Raw genomic sequence first — 21,233 nt, forward strand, 5'->3', positions numbered from 1 at the left:
TTTTAACTCTTGATACTGTTTTCTCACAGAAAATCATTATGAGTAATAAGGTATAATTAACTGTATAAAGTACTTCATTCTATTCTATGTTTTGTTTAAGAAAATGTGAACAATAAAACAACATATGAATTCTGAGAATAATAAGAAACAGCAGCTTCAACAATAATAAAGGCAATTATAATGTAAGGCACATTTAGAGACCTCACTTTAAGTATGATCAGCAAAACAGCATTATTTTCAGTGTTCTAACAATGGGCAATGAAGAGACGTGACAATGAGCCTGCTTGTACATAAAAATAATGCACTGGTTAAACGGATCATGTCCATTAGGAATTATAGGGAGAGAATAGGCAAGCTGCCTGCAGTGTGACAATCTCCCATCAGTTCCTTCATAAATTGTGTAGTATGACTTCTGAAGTTGGACTGTTGGGTTGTTCAGGAGCTGAGCAATCCAGCAGTCAATACAACAATCAACATGAGTTAACTGCTAGATTGTTTAGCTTCTAAACAAAACATCAGTCCAGGTTCAGATGTCATGCCTTACAACCCATAAAGTTACTGAGTATTAGTGCAAACACTGGTGAGTTGGGGAATACAAGCAGAATTGGTGGGCACGTAGGGGGCAGTGCACATGCTCTTTCTTACTTGTGCACAACAACCCATTGTTTCACTAATATTGTTTAACAGATGGGTTGCCAATATGTGCAAAACATGGCATATGCCTCCTTTCATAATTTGGACACTGAATCCTATTCGTGATACTCAATTGGCACATGTCTTAACAAATGCAGTTTATAAAGAAGATCCTCGAAAAGAGAGTGATATTCTCAGGTTAGATTTGTAAAGAAAGGGGCAATTTCTGAGACATCATGTTTCCAGGGTTTAATAGCTAAAGTCAGTAACTGAACTGGAAACAAGCTGGCAACCACTGAAGTTTGACTAAGAATCCACCTCTTCTGGTCCCACATGAAACCCTGTTATCTACATTCCAGACCAACTGAAGTTTCCAGAATGTCTTCAACTGAAAAAAAATCCAATTTGGAATAAGCTCCTCTCTAAAAACCAAGATCATAGGTCCCTCCTAGGCAGGGGCATTCAAGGTTAGGAAAAATGGAAGGAACTTGCACCATTGTTGGATACAAATAAACCCATAAAAGCATCATATCATCAGAATGGATTCTAGACTTCTACTCAATACATTATAGCTTTAATTAAAGATAAACATAGCAAATGTCAAGAAAAGTACTTTTCTGAATGAAAATTAGACAAAACCTAATTTATGTGGATTATAAGCACAGGCCTTGCACTGATAACAAGCCTTATGTTATCAGTTATGGAATAACAAGTCTTATGTTCACATTTTATATCCTTTATTACTTTTCACAAAATATGAAAATGATTGCCTACTACTCTGCTTAGCATGAACAATTTCAGAAGAGAAATATAACTATGGACTATATGAACTTACCATGTACCACATACTTTGCCATTTGGGGTCATTAAAAAACATGGATTGGATGCCACCAGATTTGTAATCCCTCTTTATCCTTTTTTTTACAACCTGTTGTTCTATCCATTCCACCTGTCAATAAGGAAAACATTTGATAAATATCAAAATGTCACCACAGATATCTTTAAAAAGAGAAATAAAAATAAAGCTGTTTGCTATAAGCAGCTGAAGATAGAGTTAATTTTGGCATAATATTTTCTTAAACATTTATGGATAATTAGGAAAACCTTTATGGCTTTTATAGAAGCCCCTTTATGACAAATGTTGGCTTCTATAAAAGAAATGCTGCTCATGGCATAAATGGGTGGGCTTTGTTTATGCATAAGATTGTGATTAGAAAGGAAATTGAAGGAGCAAAACAGGGAAGGATACTTATAAGCCATTGGATATTAAAAGTCGATATTACATAAAATCAATTTTCAAGGAGTAATCCTATGCATATTTAGAAATGCTGGCTGTGGCATGCTGAGATTTATAGGATTATAGCACATACAATTTTAGCAGGGATATTCATTTAGAATATTTCATTTGAAGAAAGGAAGATTTTTTTTAGTCTCAAGTCTACATATCTGTCCTCTGTGTTCAGAATCTTCAGTGACCTTTCTGATAAGAAACAGAGTGTGAAAATCTGGTCTTTGGCCTGAGTCAAGTTCCATTTGGCATCTCTTCTCAGCTTTTTCTTGAAATTTAACCTGTTGCCCATTGCCCAGATCCTTACTTTTCTAGCAAATGTTTATAAATATAATCCATAGCTTTTGAACATTCAACTGGATTGGATTTTGATAAGCCACTACTATTGTACTGCATTGCTACTTTCTGTTGCTCATTTCATATTTCTGGGGAGCTAACACAGATGTAACGAAAGCTTTTTGTATATAAAACATAATTAGAGCAAAGAAAATGAAGCTGATAACAAATAACAAGGAAAACAATAGTATTTCTCCCACTGTAAAAAAAATGAAATACATGTTTTAAAGATGATTACACATATAAAGCACACTCTATAAATATATAAACATAAAACTGTTTCGTATAACATGTCTTCATTTCACATTTATAGAAATACATTCCCTGAATTCCGTTTTGCAATGCAAATTTATTTTATTTCACTTCTGTCACAATCCAATTTCAAGGTTTGTGAAATGAATAATAAACATATATTTACAAAAATGTATATTACTTTATTCTGCAAAATTGTCAACGTTTTCTTTAAATATTCCACAGATTGTAATTCTTGGATATAGCAAGCAGAGAGGACTTTTGAGGTCAAGAACAGAAGCTACAAGCTGAGTTCCATCATTCTGAGTTGAAAAAAACAAAGCCGCATGTATGAGAGGAAGAGACTGATAAACAGGGATGCTGGCAAACATCACTGAACTCAGACATGGAAAAGAGGGTTGAGGCTCAGAAATGCTTTGCTCAAAGGAGAAAGGAGTGTTAAAAGCCCCTGGACTATTATTTTCATTAACAAAGTATTGCTAGCATGCAAACGGCTTCTGGGGAACAAGAGCTCATCCAAGAGGAAGATTCTCTGGCTCAAAGATCCTCTGTGGAGACTAGGAAGGGTTTTATACTTAGATCCCTTTCTGTTGATCACTGTCTCAGCAGTTATAATGCACTTTCTTAGGGTACATGGTAATGAATACAGTGCAGTTTCCACTGTGTTGAAAATGTAATCATATATCACACACAAATACAATTGGGTAAGTGGTAGGAAGAGGGAATGTGTACAGGAAACCAGACCTGAAAACTGTCCTCGCCCATCCACTAGCTATGTGCAAGTGTAAAGGAACAAACAAGTAGATACTTTTTTAAAAAGTTAAAAAAGCAAGCAGGCAAGCAAGCAAGCACTCTTCTTGACCCCCCCCCCCCACACACACAAATATCATGGAGACAGAGAAACAGAACAGAAGAGAAAAGGGGGAGGTGCAGCTGCTGTGACCCCATTACCTGTGGGGTCAAGCCAGTGGGATCAGGACCTCTGTGCTCCTCCATCCAAATCCAATTCCCAAATGCTAGTGCACCCCCCTCATGCTGACTTTCTCAAGAGTAGGCACCACTGAAGTCAATGTAATTTGCTTCTAAGTAGACATATATAAGCACCAATAAACACATTCTACCTTATTTCTAAGCAAGCCCTGGAAGTAATAGTAACACTATTAGGATTTAAGTCAATATGTAGCTTTTCCTCACAGGGGAGGAAGAGAAGTAGCATTCCATTTATTCTCCCCGTCAGAGGGAGAGAAAGTAGCCACGGGGGGGGGGGCAAGGGAAGTGGGCAAACAATTTTAGACTCATAGCGCTTATCACCTCCTCAGAGTCGCTGCTGTTTTCTCAAAGCCAGATAAGACACTTCCTCTTGCAGCAGCATTTCCCCACAACAAAATGAAGCCATTCCCCCTTCTCCCAGAACAATACCACAAGTTTAGCACACAGAGGAATATACAGTGGTACCCTGGCTCATGAACTTAATCTGTTCCATGGCTCTGGTTGTGACCCAAATTGGTTGTGACCCAAGTCAAATTTCCCCATAAGGTTCAATGTAAATAAGGTTAATCCATTCTGTAACCATTTTTTTAATCAGAAAATTTTGAAACAAAGTGTCAAAGAACAACAAAGTAACAAAGTACTGTACAGTACAGTGGAGAACACTAACCTGGGTGGGGGGGATTATTGTTTGGAGGGAGAATCCCCTCCATAAGGACATTGGGGAGATCTCTTTCAGGGGTTTCCCCTCTTCTTTGTCTCTTAGCTGCAGGGTCAATTTTGGTGAAAAATCTGTCTATAGTCACTTGTTTTTTCCTGCGTTGCATAACCTTCCAGAAATGAGAGACCATGTTATCGTTCATAAGATTCAACACTCTGTTACAGTTCTGTTGGGGTGGTGCTTCTCAAAGAAATTCTGGCACTCATTCCATTTTTTCATAATGAATTGCATCACATCACTGCTAACCTCCTCCCTGTCTTCCTCTTCCTCGGTGGAATGCTCCTCAACATGCACCTTCTGCTCCTCACTCTGGAGTTCAGCAGGTTCTTCTGTCGTCAGCTCCTCTATGTCTTCCCTGCGCAAACGCAACTGTGATCGTGGCCCTCTCCCCACTCGGGGGTGGGGGGGAGAGGGCCGTGATCATGCTGGTTGTGAGGGGGGGAGATGGCCGAGATTGTGCCCATCTTTCCTGAAGGAGCGTGCCTGTGATCACGCATGTCTTCCCCGCAGAAACACAACTGCAATCGTGGCTATCTCCCCACTCAGAGAGTGGGGAGATGGCCGCGATCTTGGTTGCCACCCAATGTGGAGTTCGTGAGCCAAGTCAAAATTTTCATGAAATTTTTGTTTGTGACCCGATTTGGTTGTGAATCAAGGCATTGGTGAGCTGATGTACCACTGTATACTGCAGGAAGAAAGCCACATATGAAAAAGTAATGATATACTTGTCTGGAAGGAATCCTGGATATAATGGTAGAAATGGCACAAGGAAGATGGTTTGGGATAAGGGTCATGTGGCAACCACTGAGTAAGGCTTTATAATGTTGGTAAAATTTATTAGTATAGATCCCCCTAGGTTTCCCAGGGACATCTCTTTGAGCAGACTCTTGAGTAAAGCAATGGTAATATTTCCCCATTAGCTTCCAGGGGCTGCTTTCAAAAGATGTCCCAGTAAAATCACTGGAGGGCACCACCTCCAAGGAGAATCCATTTGAGAGTCAATTTCAGAGGTGGGTTTTGTTAAAGCAAGCTTTCTCTTGCATGCGCCCCTTCAATTTCCATTAATTCTCTGCTCCTGCTGCATCCTACACAATACATCCTATGCCATTACAGAGGTTCCTTGACCCAGAATAATGGTGTTTTAGGTGTCAGAAAAGAGCTGCATAGTTCAGAAAGAGGAAGAGCTATTTTGTATGAATTGAGCCCTGTTTTCTACTCTAGATCTAATAATTATACACAGAGAGTGTAATAATTAGTGTGCATAACTAATAAAGAAACTCTAAATGGAAACAGCTTTACACAAACAATATAAAGTGTTTAATGTATGTTTGCATTGTTCTACAAAGTCAAGAGGCAATCAAAATCAGTGTTTCTGTTTGGATCCCTATTCTGTTTTGTCTTGATATTTTTTATAATTCCTAAAATGTGAGCAATCAGACATAAAATGCTGATAATCAAAGCTAAATTTATTCCCAGCTGGGTGTAAATTAGTGCAAAATGATACAACAGATCTAGTCAACTACACTGTGCATACTCAGTATCATGCAGGCATTACTGATGGCAAAGTGCTTCCTTTGCCTTTTGAAATGAGTAGCGTACTGTGCTCAGTTCATTTTAAAATTGTTCTACATAATTTCACTGATAACCCAAGATATATAGGCAGAACCACCCACTAAAGCAGGGAATAACTGTGTTCAGTTTACACAGTTTGTTTTTTCATTTGCAATTACTTTTTGAAGTAACCAGGTTGAATTGTTTCTTAATAAATAAATGCTAATTGGTTTTGATCTAAAAGATATAACTGAAGTATGCAACAGTATTGAGAGATATTTTGGGTTAATATCTTCTATTTCCCATCAATACTTTGCAGTTATATAAAAACACCATTGTACAGTAGCTGATATATTTTGGAATACTTGGGCTTTGTATAAAAAGCATCTGTTTGTAGAAAAGTGTTTTCATTTCAGAACCATCCACACTTTCTAGCCCGTATCTCCTGAAGGAAAATCTCTGGTGTAATTGCTTATACAGATCCCCATTTCTAAAGAAAAGCACCACATTTTAACACTTCCACAGATTCACACTTAGCTGTAGGGTAATTGTACACATTTCTCCATTCAGTTCCATTCCAAAAGCTCTATTTTTCTACTACCTAAATGTCTAGAAACCAAAGCCAAATCAGACAGGAATCCAAACAATGTTTAAAAATACCTAGTTTCCAGTCTTGTCATCTCAGAGTTAGTATCTATGTTCAATACCAGATTTTGAGAAGATGGCACTAGTGCAGCTGAATGAGTTGTTTCGAGTTAACTCAAATAAAAGCCATTTTTGTTTAAATGTGAAGAAAAATAATCTTTTATTTTTCTTCACATAGTCTTCATATAGCAGAGCAATTTTCCCTGGTTGTTCTGTTTGCTGTTATGGAATAAAGGCCAAAACCAGGTTTTTTTCTTTATTGATAGACACTGTTACATGAGTGGAATCCCATTCATGCAACAAACATTTTCCACTCAACTCTTCTTGCTGAATTTACCTCAGAAAGCCTCTTCTGAAGGTCAGAAATCCACAGGGAAGGTCTAGGACATGGGTCCTCAAACTACGGCCCGCAGGATGGATCCGGCCCACCTTGGCCTTCCATATGGCCCGCGCTGCTGTTCCCCGCCCCCATGTGCGCTTGCTGCGTGGGCGGGGAGTGGTGGCTTGCTCGCTCAGAGATGGTATCTGATCAAGCAAGCCGCCACCGAGGCCTGCCTCCCATACGCGCGCACTCACCGCTGCCTCGCAGCACGGGTGAGGAGGTGGTGGCTCGCTCGCTCGCTCGGAGATGATTTTGGACTCACTGGGAGATCTCCGAGCGAGCGAGCCACCACCCCACACACCGGATGCTGCCTCATCACCGGCCCGCACCCCCAGGCACCCCCACCTCACAGGCCTGCAATGGTCACCACCTTTCAACTGGCCCCCTATTCAAAGAGTTTGAGGAGACCTGGTCTAGGATATGCTGGGGCGGGGGGAGGGTGGACTGCTATGTAAAGCTGAATCAGTGAAAAAGCTATTTGTCCAATCCTCCTCTGTCTGATTTTCCCCTTCATGTAGCAGTCCATCCACACGATAATCCTATCGTTGCCACGTGCCCTACTTTACAGAGCACACTCCGCTTTTTGAATGACTTTTAGAGGGCAATCCTCTATGTGAAGGGCTGCCTGCTCCATGCCTGGTTTGAAGAAAGTAATAAGGTTGAGGAGGGGTCTTGAAGCTGCTCATCAACAGATGGAGCAGGCACACAGGTCATGGTCTTTCCCACTGGGGTGAAATGCATTGGACTTCTTTTTAAATAACAGTAAATATTACTAGTTTGTATCTACACATATATTTTAGCAGATGCAAATCACTACCCATTTGTTTGTTTGTTTGTTTGTTTGTTTTCCGTGCTGCCCAATAGCCTGATACTTATTTTTAAAAACAAACTCTGAGCATGTGCAGTTTCACATCTTAAAGTGACTTAAATCATGGCAAATTCATACCATCATGACTACAGGAATAAATGGAATTCACTTCAGTCACCCTACTGCAAAATACATTTAATTGGGCATCAATTTGTTGTATCAAAGGATATGCTAAATGTAAAAATAATAAAATGATTGTCCATAAACATTTGCATGCCTGGCCAGTTGCCTCATAACTATAAAATATTTTTAAGGAAGGAAGGAAGGAAGGAAGGAAGGAAGGCAGGCAGGCAGGCAGGCAGGCAGGCAGGCAGGCAGACAGAGACGGCAGAGACAGAGAGAGAGAGAGACAGAGAGAGACAGACTGTGGAAACCAGCCCATGGGAAGGCCCATTCTGGCCCAGATGCTGATGCTAGGCTGATAACCATTGTCCCACCCAATTCTTACTCTGGCTGGTCATCCTTGTTCCCTAGGATGCACTGTCCGGGGCTTCAGCGGAAGGTCCAGTCCACTAGTGGAAACCATAGTAGAACAATTTGGTAGGAGGTACAGAATAAAGCAAAATAAAAATAATGCAAAGGGAAAAGAACAGTAGTGGAGAGCAAGCGATCATACATTCATAGAAGACATTAAGATGAAAACAGTTATGAAGAATGAATGGGTAGAAAATCAGGTCCTAGAACATAGAAAACCACAGGTAAGTTATCCAGATTCATAGAGCAGAATTGATATATGTTAGAAAATAAACAGTAAGAATAAAGGGAGGTAAGAATGTGTGTCTAGAGGTAGAAATTATGTGAAGAAAAAAAATGGTTGAGAGCCATGCCTTCAGTGATAGAAAGCAATAGTGAGCAATTGAAAAAACTGATAGGGAAGATCCAATGAAAGGGTGGCAGTATAAAGGACATAAAGCGTTTTCATATGCCCCCCACACACACATGGACACAAACACACAGTAGCAGCTGTATTGCCAGGATAAACAGTAAGAAGCTCGATGTACTGGCTTCCTGTGTTAGTCCGGGCTGAAGTCAAGGTTTTGACTAACATAAAAATCCCTAAATGGCTTGATCTTAGGGACAGCCTTACTCCATATACTCCTGCCCACTGCTTAAGATCATCAACTGAGACCCACCTACAAGTTTCTCTCCTCAAGGAAGCTAAGAGGGAGGCTGCAAGAAGGAGAGGCTTTTCTGTGGTGGTATGGTGAAGGGGCTTGTGTGGCTCAATTAACCTATGAACTATGCCATGCAGGGGCACCCAAGACAGACAGGCCATAGCAGAGAACTCTGAAAAAAGGTGAACCACTGGAGAAGGAAATGGCAACCCATTCCAGTTTCCTTGCCATGGGAACCCCATGAACAGAATCAAAAGGTTAAAAGATATGGCAGTGGAGGGTGAGCCCCTCAAGTCAGAAGGTGTCCATTGTGCTACTGGGGAAGAGCAGAGGGCTTGTACTAGTAGCACTAGAAAGAATGAAGCAATAGGGTCAAAGCCGAAAGGATGCTCAGTTGCAATGTATCTGGTGGGGAAAGGAAAGTCCGATGTTGTAAAGAACAATACTGCATAGGAACCTGGAATGTAAGATCTATGAATCAAGTAAGTTGCATGTGGTGAAACATGAGATGACAAGACAAGACCGACACCTTGGGAATCAGTGAACTAAAATGGACAGGAATGGGTGAATTTAATTCAGATGACCATCATGTATACTACTACGGGCAAGAATCCCTGAGAAGATATGGAGTAGCCTTCATAGTCAATAAAAGAGTAGGAAAAGCATTACTGGTGCACAATCTTCAAAATTACAGAATTATCTCAGTTTGAATCCAAGGCAAACCATTCAAATTCTTATTGCAGAATTCAGGCTTAAATTGAAGAAAGTAGTGAAAACCACTAGACTACTCAGGTATGACCTAAATCATCTTCCTTATGAATATACAGTGGAGGTGACAAATAGATTTAAGGAATTAGATATGATAAACAGAGTGCCTGAAGAACTATGGACGGAGGTTCGCAACATTGTACATTGGATAGCAACTAAAACCATCCCAAAGAAAAAAAATTGCAAAAATTGCATCCCAAAGAAAAAGCAAATTGGCTGTCTGAGGAAACTTTACAAATAGCTGAGGAAAAAAGGGAAGCGAAAGGAAAGGGAGAAAGAGAAAGATACACCCAACTGAATGTAGTATTCCAGAAAATAGCAAGAAGAGGTGAGAATGCATTCTTAAATAAACAGTGCAAAGAAATAGAAGAAAACAATAGAAATAGGAGGACCAGAGATCTCTTCAAGAAAATTGGAGATATAAAGGAAATGTTTCATGCAAAGACGGGCATGATAAAGGATCAAAATAGCAGGGGCCTAACAGAGGCAGATGAGATTAAGAAGAGGTGGCAAGATTACATAGAAGAACTATACAAGAAAGATCTTAATGTTCCTGATAACCACAATGGTATTATCACTGACCTGAAGCCAGACATCCTGGAATGTGAAGTCAAATGGCCCTTAGGAAGTTTTAGCAACAACAAAGCTAGTGGAGGCGGCAGTATTCCAGCAGAGCTTTTCAAAATCCTAAAAGACAATGCAGTGAAAGTGCTACACTCAATATGCCAGCAAATTTGGAAAACTCAGTAGTGGCCACAGGATTGGAAAGGGTCACTTTACATGCCAGTCCCAAAGAAGGGCAATGCCAAAGAATGTACAAACTACTGAACAATTGTGCTCGTTTCACATGCTAGCAAATCCTACAAGCTAGGCTTTGGCAGTATGTTGACCAAGAACTACCAGAAGTACAAGCAGGGTTTTGCAGAGACAGATGAACTAGAGATCAGATTGCCAACATACACTGGATCATGGAGAAAGATAGGGAGTTCCAGAAAAATATCTATTTTTGCTAAAGTGATTGTGTGGATCACAACAAATTATAACAAGTTCTCAAAGAGATGGGAGTACCAGGCCATCTATTTGTCTCTTGAGAAACCTGTATATGAATCAAGAACCTACAGTTAGAACTGGACACGGAACCACTGATTGGTTCAAAATTGGGAAAGGAGTAGAATAAGGCTGTATATTGTTGCCCTGCCTATTTAACTTATATGAAGAATACATCATGCATAAGGCTGGGCTAGATGAATCACAAGTTGGAATTAAAACCCCCAGAAAAATATCAACACCTTCAGATATGCAGACGATACCACTCTAATGGCAGAAAGTGAAGAGGAACTAAAGAGCCTCTTGATGAGGGTGAAAGAGGAGAGTGCAAAAGAGGAGAGTGGCTTGAAACTCAACATTAAGAAAAGGTCATCCAGTCCTATCACTTCCTGGCAAATAGATGGGGAAGAAATGGAAGTAGTGACAGATTTTATTTTCTTGGGATCCAAGATCACCACAGACAGTGATTGCAGCCAAGAAATTAAAAGACGTTTGCTCCTTGCTTCAAAAGCTATGGCAAATCTAGACAACATACTAAAAAGCAGAGATATCATCCCACCAACAAAAGTCCGTATAGTCAAAGCTATGGTTTTCCTAGTAGTATAGTGAGAATTGCACCATAAGGAAGACTGAGCGCCAAAGAATCGATGCTTTTGAATTGTGGTGTTGGAGAAGACTCCTCAGAGTCTTTTGGATGCAAAGAGATCAAAAGTCAATCCTAAAGGAAATTGATCGCTCTTTAGAAGGACAGATACTGAAGCTGAAGCTCAAATACTTTGGCCACCTAATAAGAAGGAAGGACTGATTGGAAAAGATTCTGATGCTGGGAACGATTGAAGGCAAAAGGAGAAGGGGACAGCAGAGGTTGAGGTTGCTGGATGGGGTCACTGGAGAGGTGGGTTTGTGGTTGGGTGCACTCCAGGGGATGGTGAAAAATAGAACTTGGAGGAATGTTGTCCATGGGGTCACAAAGAGCCGGACATGACTGTGACTAAACAACAACCCCAGCTATGGAATGTTCTACTCTTGAGATTTGCCAGGTGCCTACCTTACTGAGTTTTAGACACTTAACAAAAACCTCTCTTTTTTTAGCACTCCTATGGTATTACTTAGATCATCCAGACTGGTTCACTGGTTTTGATAAATTAATTTATATTTTATTTTTATTTAATTTTGAATATTCTGATTTTATCTTGTTTTATTATATTTTAACTATACAATAACTTCACCTGTATATTAAAAGAAAAATCACTAGTGAATCTACAGATGTTGAGACAAGCTAAGCCATAGAGAAAATAAAACATTGAGAAGATGCTTTTCAGTTGTGGCTCCCCAATTATTGAATGAGCTCCCCCTGGGGCCCTCCTGGCATCAACTTGACTATCTTTTTGGCATCAGGTAAAGATTGTCTTCTACTGCAGGGCATTCAATTAGCCTACTGGGGTCTGCTAGCTTTTTTAAAACAGGTCTTAAGATTTTCTTGTAGTTCTTACAATTTTTAGAACCTGTATTAAAGTTGGTTTTAAGTTTTGTACTGAAAATTCTCATGATGTCTTAGTATGTCTTAATATGCTGCATTTAAATGTACTGTTGTGAACTGCCCAGAAAGCTTCAGCTGTTGGATGGTATATAAATTAATTAAATAAATAAATATATAAAATAATTTGAAAGTATTGCTTGTGTTTGTACAGGTGCTTACTTTGTCATAATAGGATATACTACAGAAACTGCCTACTGAGAGCCTTGGCACATATTCTTCTAGATCTTGGTACTATAGGAAATATAGTAGTGTTTATAACAAGCAGGAGAATTCCTAGCAACACTTAGAAATAATCCATAGATGGACATAGTTTTCTGAATGCAGACGTTATATCAGGACACAATGCTACTCTATGCTCCATTACAACTATATCTGTTGGTGGCTGTTCAGCATCAGAAGGTGAAGATTATATTCTAATATTTCTGATTAAATTAATCTTATTTAATAATCAGATTTAATTAAGGTTACAGAAATGTGTGTTGTAAAATAAAATGTTAAAATGACCACAAATATTAATGAACTGACCATTAAAAACTAGCCAAGAAAATAGCTTCTGAATATTAGTGAATGTACAAGAAGGAGTTTGATAACTTACACTCTCATGAAACATTCCATATTCCTCCCCTGCTCCACTGTACATACTGTCAGATGATTCATACAATCCCATTTTGATGGAAGTGTGGATATTTCGACCAAATGGCATCAACCATGCGGGGCTTTTCTAACGAGTCTTCTTCAGAGTTAAAATGGATTGGAAAACTCCTACTCATGTTGTAAGAATACAACAGCAGCAGAGTGGAATCTGCCTATCATCAGCTGCATCCCTACCTGGATGAGCAGTGCCTGGCAACGGTGACCCATACTACCCTTGAAGACAGACTGGGTACTTCAATTGGTCCAGAATATTGGTACCAGGTTATTAACAGGGATCAGCAGAAACTCTCACATCGCGCCAGTCCTATATCACTTACACTGGCTGCCAATTGAAGTCTGGGCCCAATTTAAGGTGTTAGTAATAACCTATAAGGCCCTAAGTGGCTTGGGTCCTAGATACCTGAAGGAGCGCCTTCTTCCCTATGTGCCAGTCTGCCCACTGATATCGGAGATAGAGGCCCTTCTCTGGGAATCCGCCTTGAAGGAAATTAGGAGGGCTGTTACTTGGAGAAGGGCCTTTTCAGTGGTGGTGCCGTGACTGCGGAATATGCTCCCCAGGAAGGTTGTCACTCTGTTCTTTTCAGCATCAGGTGAAGACCTTTTTATTCTCCCACTATTTTAACAATTAATTGGTTTCACCCTGTTTTTATCCTGTTTTTACTACTTTTTTAGATGCAGTGTGCTATGTGTCATCATTAGGGATTTGTTCTTGGTTTCCTTTCTTGTAAACCATACAGAGACTTTTTATAGTAATGGATGGCATAGCAAAAATTTAAATAATAAATAATAAAACATCAGAAAGTAGTTTCTATGGGACAGGCTGCTTGTGCCAAGGTTGCCCAAGAGCCCTTGCTATTCAGCTTGCTATTACTGTGTTGTTGTTGTTGTTGTTAGTCGTGAAGTCGTGTCTGGCCCATCGCAACCCCATGGACAACTTTCCTCCAGGCCTTCCTGTTCTCCACCATCCCCTGGAGTCCACTTAAGCTCACACCAACTGCTTCAGTGACTCCATCTAGCCATCTTGTCCTCTGCCATCCCCTTCTTCTTTTGCCATCTATTGTTCCCAGCATTAGGCTCTTCTCCAGGGAGTCCTTCCTTCTCATTAGGTGGCCAAAGTATTTGAGTTTCATCTTCAGTATCTGGCCTTCTAAAGAGCAGTCAGGGTTGATCACCTCTAGAACTAACCGGTTCGATCGCCTTGTGGTCCAAGGGACTCGCAGAAGTCTTCTCCAGCACCACAATTCAAAGGCCTCAGTCCTTCAGCGCTCAGCCTTCCTTATGGTCCAGCTTTCACAGCCATACATTGCAACTGGGAAAACCATACCCTTGGCTACACACACTTTTGTTGGCAGGGTGATATCTCTGCTTTTTAGTATGTTGTCCAGATTTGCCATAGCTTTCCTCTCCAGGAGCAAGCGTCTTTTAATTTCTTGGCTTCAGTCCCCGTCTGCTGTGATCTTAAAGCACAGGAAAATAAAATCTGTCACTACCTCCATTTCTTCCCCATCTATTTGACAGGAAGTGAGAGGACCGGATGCCGTGATCTTAGTTTTCTTAATGTTGAGTTTCAAGCCAACTTCTGTGCTCTCCTCTTTCACCCGCATCAAGAGGCTCTTTAGTTCCTCTTCACTTTCTGCCATTAGAGTGGTATCATCTGCATATGTGAGGTTGTTGATATTTCTCTCAGCAATCTTAATTCCACCTGGTGATTCATCTAGTCCCGCCTTTCTCATGATGTGCTCTGCATATAAGTTAAATAGGCAGGGCGACAGTATCAAGCCTTGCCAAACTCCTTTCTCAATTTTGAATCAATCAGTAGTTCTGTGTCAGTTCTCACTGTTGCTTCTTGAGCCGCATATAGGTTTCTCAAGAGACAAATAAGATGGTCTGGTACTCCCATCTCTTTAAGAACTTGCCACAGTTTGTTGTGATCCACACAATAAAAGGCTTTAGCATAGTCAATGAAGCAGAAGTAGATGTTTTTCTGGAACTCCCTAGCTTTCTCCATGATACACCATATGTTGGCAATTTGATCTCTAGTTCCTCTCCCTCTTCGAAATTCTGCCTGTACTTCTGGTAGTTCTTGGTCCACATACTGCTGGAGCCTAGATTGTAGGAATTTGAGCATAACTTTGTTCAACTCTGCTAGCATGTGAAATGAGTGCAATTGTTCGGTAGTTTGAACATTCTTTGGCATTGCCCTTCTTTGGGATCGGAATGTAAACTGACCTTTTCCAAGTTTGCTGGCATATTGAGTGTAGCACTTTTACTGCATTGTCTTTTAAGATTTTGAATAGCTCAGCTGGAATATTGTCACCTCCACTAGCGTTGTTGTTGTTAAGACTTCCTTAGGTCCATTTGACTTCACATTCCAGGATATCTGGCCCCAGGTCAGTGACCACCCCATCGTGGTTATCAGGGATGTTAAGCACTTTCTTGTATAGCTCCTCTGTGTAATCTTGCCATCTCTTCTTAATCTCTTCTGCCTGTGTTAGATCCCTGCCATTTTGGTCCTTTATCATGCCCATCTTTGCATGGAACGTTCCCTTCATATCTCCAATTTTCTTGAAGAGATCTCTGGTCCTCCCTATTCTATTGTTTTCTTCTATTTCTTTGCACTGTTCATTTAAGAAGACATTCTTATATCTTCTAACTATTCTCTGGAATTCTGAATTCAATTGGGTGTATCTCTCTCTTTCTCCCCTGCCTTTCGCTTCCCTTCTTTCCTCAGCTACTTGCAAAGTTCCTCAAACAGCCATTTTGCTTTCTTGAGTTTCTTTTTCTTTGGGATGGTTTTAATTGCTACCTCTTGTATAATGTTGCGAACCTCTGTCCATAGTTCTTCAGGCACTCTGTCTATCAGATCTAATTCCTTAAATCTATTTGTCACCTCTACTGTATATTCATCAGGGATACGATTTAGGTCATACCTGAGTGGTCTAGTGCTTTTCCCTACTTTCTTCAACTGAAGCCTGAATTTTGCAACCAGAAGCTCATGATCTGAGCCACAGTCAGCTCCTGGTCTAGTTTTTACTGACTGTATAGAGCTTCTCCATCCTTGGCTGCAGAGCACATAGTCCATCTGATTTCTGTGTTGACCCTCTGGTGATGTCCATGTGTAGAGTCATCTCTTGGGTTGTAGGAAAGGCATGTTTGCTATGACCATCGTATTCTCTTGACAAAATTCTACCAGCCTGTGCCCTGCTTCATTCTGTACTCCAAGGCCAAACTTGCCTGTTATTCCAGTTATCTTTTGGCTGCCTACTTTAGCATTCCGATCGCCCATGATGATAAGGACATCGTTTTTGGGTGTTCATTCTAGAAGGTATTGGAGGCCTTCACAGAACCAGGCAACTTCAGCCTCTTCAGCACCAGTGGTTGGGGCATAGACTTGGACTATTGCGGTGTACAGTTAGTATTATTAAGAGCTAACATCCAGTTAACCTTAAGCAATTCAGCAGGACAAGAATGATAAAATTTGTGTGAGATCTCTTGCAAAATTCTCAACTCGTACCAGGCATTGGCCAGTGAGTAAAAGAGGACAGAATGAGTGAAAAAGATTGGCACTGAAAGCAGCTAGTAATGGGTGAACAAGAATTGTCCGAGATCACCAGAATGCTCCAGACATGGAATTGCTGTTTGTCAGCTGCCTGATTTCCATACATATCTGTGACCGCAGTTTACTCTGTGTGTAAAGGAAAGTTGCACAAACTGAGCATGGATTGAATGGGAGACTTGGCTAAATATCCTTAAATGTGCACAGATGCTTTAATTTGTGCCAATTTCCTGCCTAAACTACTAATGGCTGATTTGGTCTAGTCAGGAAATTTTCACAAGTTGAACTAGAGATCAGAAACAGAATGAATGGAGTTTGAATGAGGCATATTTTGTAAGCAGAACCAAAATTCTCATATTTCCCTAACAGTAGGTGAAAAGGAGGAGACTCCTTTTTATTAGTAATTCTTGCACCATTTCTTCATTAACCCCAGAAAAAGACAAATTCTATTTCTGACATATGGAGGGAGCGGCAATATAATGGAGCTCTTCTATCCCCCTCTGACACAAGCCTGTGGTTTGCTAGACACACGGCTGAATGGCATTGGCTTCATTGCTAGCATTGCAGCTTATCCGAATGATGCATCTTTGTTTATTTGAAATGATTTATCTCCCACCTTTCTACAGAGCAGTTCACAAGGAACCACTGAGAGAGCATCATTGTTTCTAACTATCTCTTTCTACCTTACATGCATAAGCATGTTAGATCTTGAGAGGGCATAAGCTGAGCAAGAGTGATTGTGAAATTATGGTGCAGTGGACTGACAATCAATGTTCTGCCCAAACCTGCAATGAGGTACTAAGAAAATGATCCCTGTGGTAAAAAGATTTCAAGCTATTTGGGACCTTGCAGGTCAATTCTATTTTGAATTGTAGCCAGAAAACTAGAGAAGGCTAAGGAGACCATGAAAATAACTCATGTCCATCAAACCGTTACAACTTTCTGTGCCCATTGCTGCATCCTGGCATGACACTCAAGCCCTTGTCTTATACTGTATTTCACAGTGCATTAAAATCCTACCTGCTTGCAGGCTGATGTACTCACTGCTTCCTTGTACTGTTCACATGGGTACAACCTACTGTGATATTCATAGCCATCAACTTTCTCCTCATCTTACAGTTTCTGAATATGCATGTATACTGTTAAGGTAAAGGTCTCCCAATTACATTAAAGTCCAGTCATGTTTGACTCTTGGGGGCGGTGCTCATCTCCGTTTCCTAGCTGAGGGAGCCAGCATTTGTCCCTGGACAGTTTCCCTGGTCATGTGGCCGGCATGACTAAACACCAAGGTGCACGGAACGCTGTTACCTTCCCACCAAAGTGGTACCTATTTCTCTACTTGCATTTCAAACTGCAAGGTTGGCAGGAGCTGGGACAGAGTACGGAGCTCACCCCATCTGCGGATTCGAACTGTCGACCTTTTGATTAACCAGCCCAGCGCCTCAGTGGTTTAACCCACTGTGCCAGCACATCCCTTACATGAATACTGTAGAATTCAAACAGGTGCTAAAGCAAGTTCTATCCACAAATTGTGGCTTCTTCAGAAAGTATCACCAAGAGATAAAACAATAGTTTTAACTTTGATGGATTTAAAAAGAAAAATCCCTAGATGTTTATGAGAAACAGAATGCTAAAGTATTTAATGAGCATATTCAGAGCAAGGTTCAGATAAATTTCATTACATTAGATTAAGACTACATTATCTTTTTGTTTTCTTTCTTACATTTTAAGACATATAAAGGGAGCAGGTGAAGACACAAGACCTAGTTCAAGAACTGTGGAAGTACTATTTTTTTCATAACCATGCATAACGTTACCAGTAATCTTTGCTCTTATCATTACTTAATCATTAATCATTAACAACTCAAGATCAGAAGCAACCCTTTGATGTATCAAAGCTATACATATCCAATAAATGTAGAGCAGAAGCATTTTTATGGAAGATATGTTTGGTTACAAAAATAAACTACCTAACAGGATGTTTTCATCTAAAGCATTTTCTTTTCTGAGTGGTTCTCCTGATATTCCAAATGTAATCTTGAAAACAATGTGGACTTTTTTTGTTTAATAATACATAACCTATTATAAATCTCCAAATATCCAAAGGTAAACAGAAGAGCTAGGCTGGATCAGACCAAGGGTGCATCTAACCCAGCATTCTGTTCACAATATGAATCTTACATATTTTAATAGAATGCTTATAGCTGAGCAAGAGTAGCATTTTCTACCACCTTCTAACTATACACTTCAATTTTAATATTACTTCTTTATTCCTGCTGTTACTTTTGCTCAGAAGGAAAAAAGAATGTTGGGATGCTAAATTCACACCACTGGTAAGCAGATAACAAGCTATTCATTTCATTAACTCTCTGGAAATGTCTACAGTTATACATGTTTTCTTACTACAGAGCAAAAGAGCTGCAAAACTGCTGTCACATCTGCTTAAAACGCTATTGCAGGAAATTTGGAAGAGGAACAAAGTCCATCTTTCTTTAGAAGCCATGGCATGAAATATTGATTACTTGACTTCCATGATCTGACCTCCAGTTATAACTTATTTTCTTCTGAACTCTTGACTCTGTGAAGATAGTAAGAGCTTACCGCTGCTAGAACTTGGACTTAAAATACCTCTTGCCTTCTGGAGCATTTTGGAAGCAGCTTTCCCACAAGAGAAACAGCAAAGGGGTTAATCTCTAGTAACAACATTAACGAGAAGAATTTAAGTATGTTTTTAAACATTTTATCTCCTGAACAGAAGTGCAAGCACTACACTTTGCAAAACTACTAGTAACTTGTCAGTGTCACTAAGTATCTGTAAATTAGTCAATGTAAAAGATGGGATCATATGTGAATAATTACTTGTTTTTTAAGGCCTGTGAAAAGTATGGAAAAGAGAGGGATTACAGCTTCCTAACAATCCTAGATTAATTTTGAACAACAAGAATATCATTACTCTGCTGTGCGTCCAGAACCATTCAAAAATATTTTCAGCTTGAGGCAAAGGACAACACAGTGCCCACCCCAAGGGGCAGAAAATTACCACACAATTTTCACTGGAACCATTGCTATGTTATACATTTCCAATTTTATTTTTCAAGTGTACTGCCTCTACCAGGCTCCTTCACCAGAGCTGCTCCCACCAAAGAAGTAGAAAAGAAAAAAATGGATTAAGACCTCTATAAAAGTAAGTGCACTATGTTTCCCCATACTTGATGTATTAACTTTTTATTAAACCAAAACTAACACTTAATTGGAAAGGAAGAGCTAGGTATGGGATGGGCTTCGTCCAACTCAAACAAAGCATCACTGCTGCCAGTGTACCAGCTCATGAGAATGGGTAGTGGCATTTCAGATGGGGCATGGCCAGGGTTGTGGCTGCCGCCACCTGACATCTGCTACCTGAGGCAGCCAATTCATTCTGCCTGGCTCTGTCTGTGTTGAGTTTCCTGTCTATATAATTAATAGTATGACAAAATAGAGAACACTGGCTGAGTGGCTATAATGTATGCGTGAGAAATCTGTAATCAAGCTATAAAAGAATTTGGCCTGGTGCGCATTAGGCTTTTTGAAACCCTGATCAGCACTAGGTTTACATAACTAACTCTGTAGACCAACAAATAAACAGAAACAAACTGTGGGCTTTTCAGCCCTGGCAAATCACTACATGCAGCCTCCCATAGATGAGGTGGCTTTCTCCTTTCACAACATAATTGAATGTTCACAAATATTCTAATAGCAATTGGCAGAAATGGAATTCAGTCTTATGAATTTAATAGTGCGGATTAAGTGAGGGAAATGAAAGGTCATTTTAGCTGTGAGTAAAATCTCACAAAACCTAGTGGAGGAGACAATCTGATGTTGGTGGAGAAAGGCAAAGGAGAAAAAATATGTAAGGCTGGTTGTTGGGAAGCTGAGAATAGAATACAAGAAAGGGATCAGGAGGACCAAAGGAAAAGAAATAGAGTAGGAGCTATCTTATTAAAAATAGGAATGAAAGAAACTAGGAATTGAAAGAAAGTATTCCCTAGTAAAAGGGAAGAGTTAGGTAAAACCGACACAGGAAAACAGGGACAGAAAGACCAGTAAGTTATTCCCAGGAATAAAGGGCAGAGATGTCATCTGGATGGTTGTGGTCCATCTAGCAGAGAATTAATAGCACTTGCCTATTGGAAGGCAAAAAACCCCCAAAACCTATGAATGAAAATAACTAAATAGATTCTAAATGCAATGCTCATGCTAAAAGCCATATTAAAATAAAAATAACACTTCCATTCCAACATATATACAAGCTCTCTCAGTACTTTCTATCTTCTTCATCTAGATTGTCTTGAGGGGTTTTGTTTTTTGCACAGAGGACTTCAGCACCTCCAAATGCAAGTAAATGTTTGTATCTGCTATTGCAGAAAGAGGTGGTGCAGAGTGGACATGATGTATTTCATACAGATCTACATTTGTAAAAGACAAAGAAATGCCTTCATTTCAAAATGTTATAACAATTGTTATTATTTTAAGCTTGGAGGTTGCTACATGTCCTGTAAAAACAGTCATTTTCTCTGCCCCCTTTCTAGACAATGTGTTCTGTATGGTTTCTTTCCAAGATGTTCCCTTACTGTCCATCATCTGCTGAGAGATCTTATGGCAACTAGCCCTGCATGATTGTTTTCTTTTTTCCTTTTCCAAATTGCTATCCCTTATTTGATCCAAAACCACTGTGTCTCCATTTTTTCTTTTTCTGGATCAAACTGAAACATATGCACCCATCAGCCAAAGCAGCTACTTGCTATCTTCTTTTGCAAGCAACATAAGCCAAGCAAATGAGCCTGAAATTCCCTGAAGACAACATCTGACAGCAAGCTTTCTGTCCTTTTTTCCTCTTGGTCCCTGTCCTGT

At 40.0% G+C, this 21,233-nt stretch overlaps 1 protein-coding gene across 2 annotated transcripts in view; it reads right to left on the reverse strand.

Moving 5' to 3' along the window:
- Positions 1–21,233, reverse strand: part of PCSK5 (proprotein convertase subtilisin/kexin type 5) — a 250,488-nt gene that overhangs the window by 195,910 nt on the left and 33,345 nt on the right. For both annotated transcript variants that reach the window (XM_044445944.1, XM_044445943.1), the window contains exon 3: positions 1,469–1,582. In XM_044445944.1, coding sequence (XP_044301879.1) covers positions 1,469–1,582 — 114 coding nt within the window. The remainder of the gene's footprint in view (positions 1–1,468; positions 1,583–21,233) is intronic.

Source organism: Varanus komodoensis, unplaced genomic scaffold, assembly GCF_004798865.1.
Source record: "Varanus komodoensis strain SLA01 unplaced genomic scaffold, ASM479886v1 scaffold5, whole genome shotgun sequence".
NCBI lineage: Eukaryota > Metazoa > Chordata > Lepidosauria > Squamata > Varanidae > Varanus > Varanus komodoensis.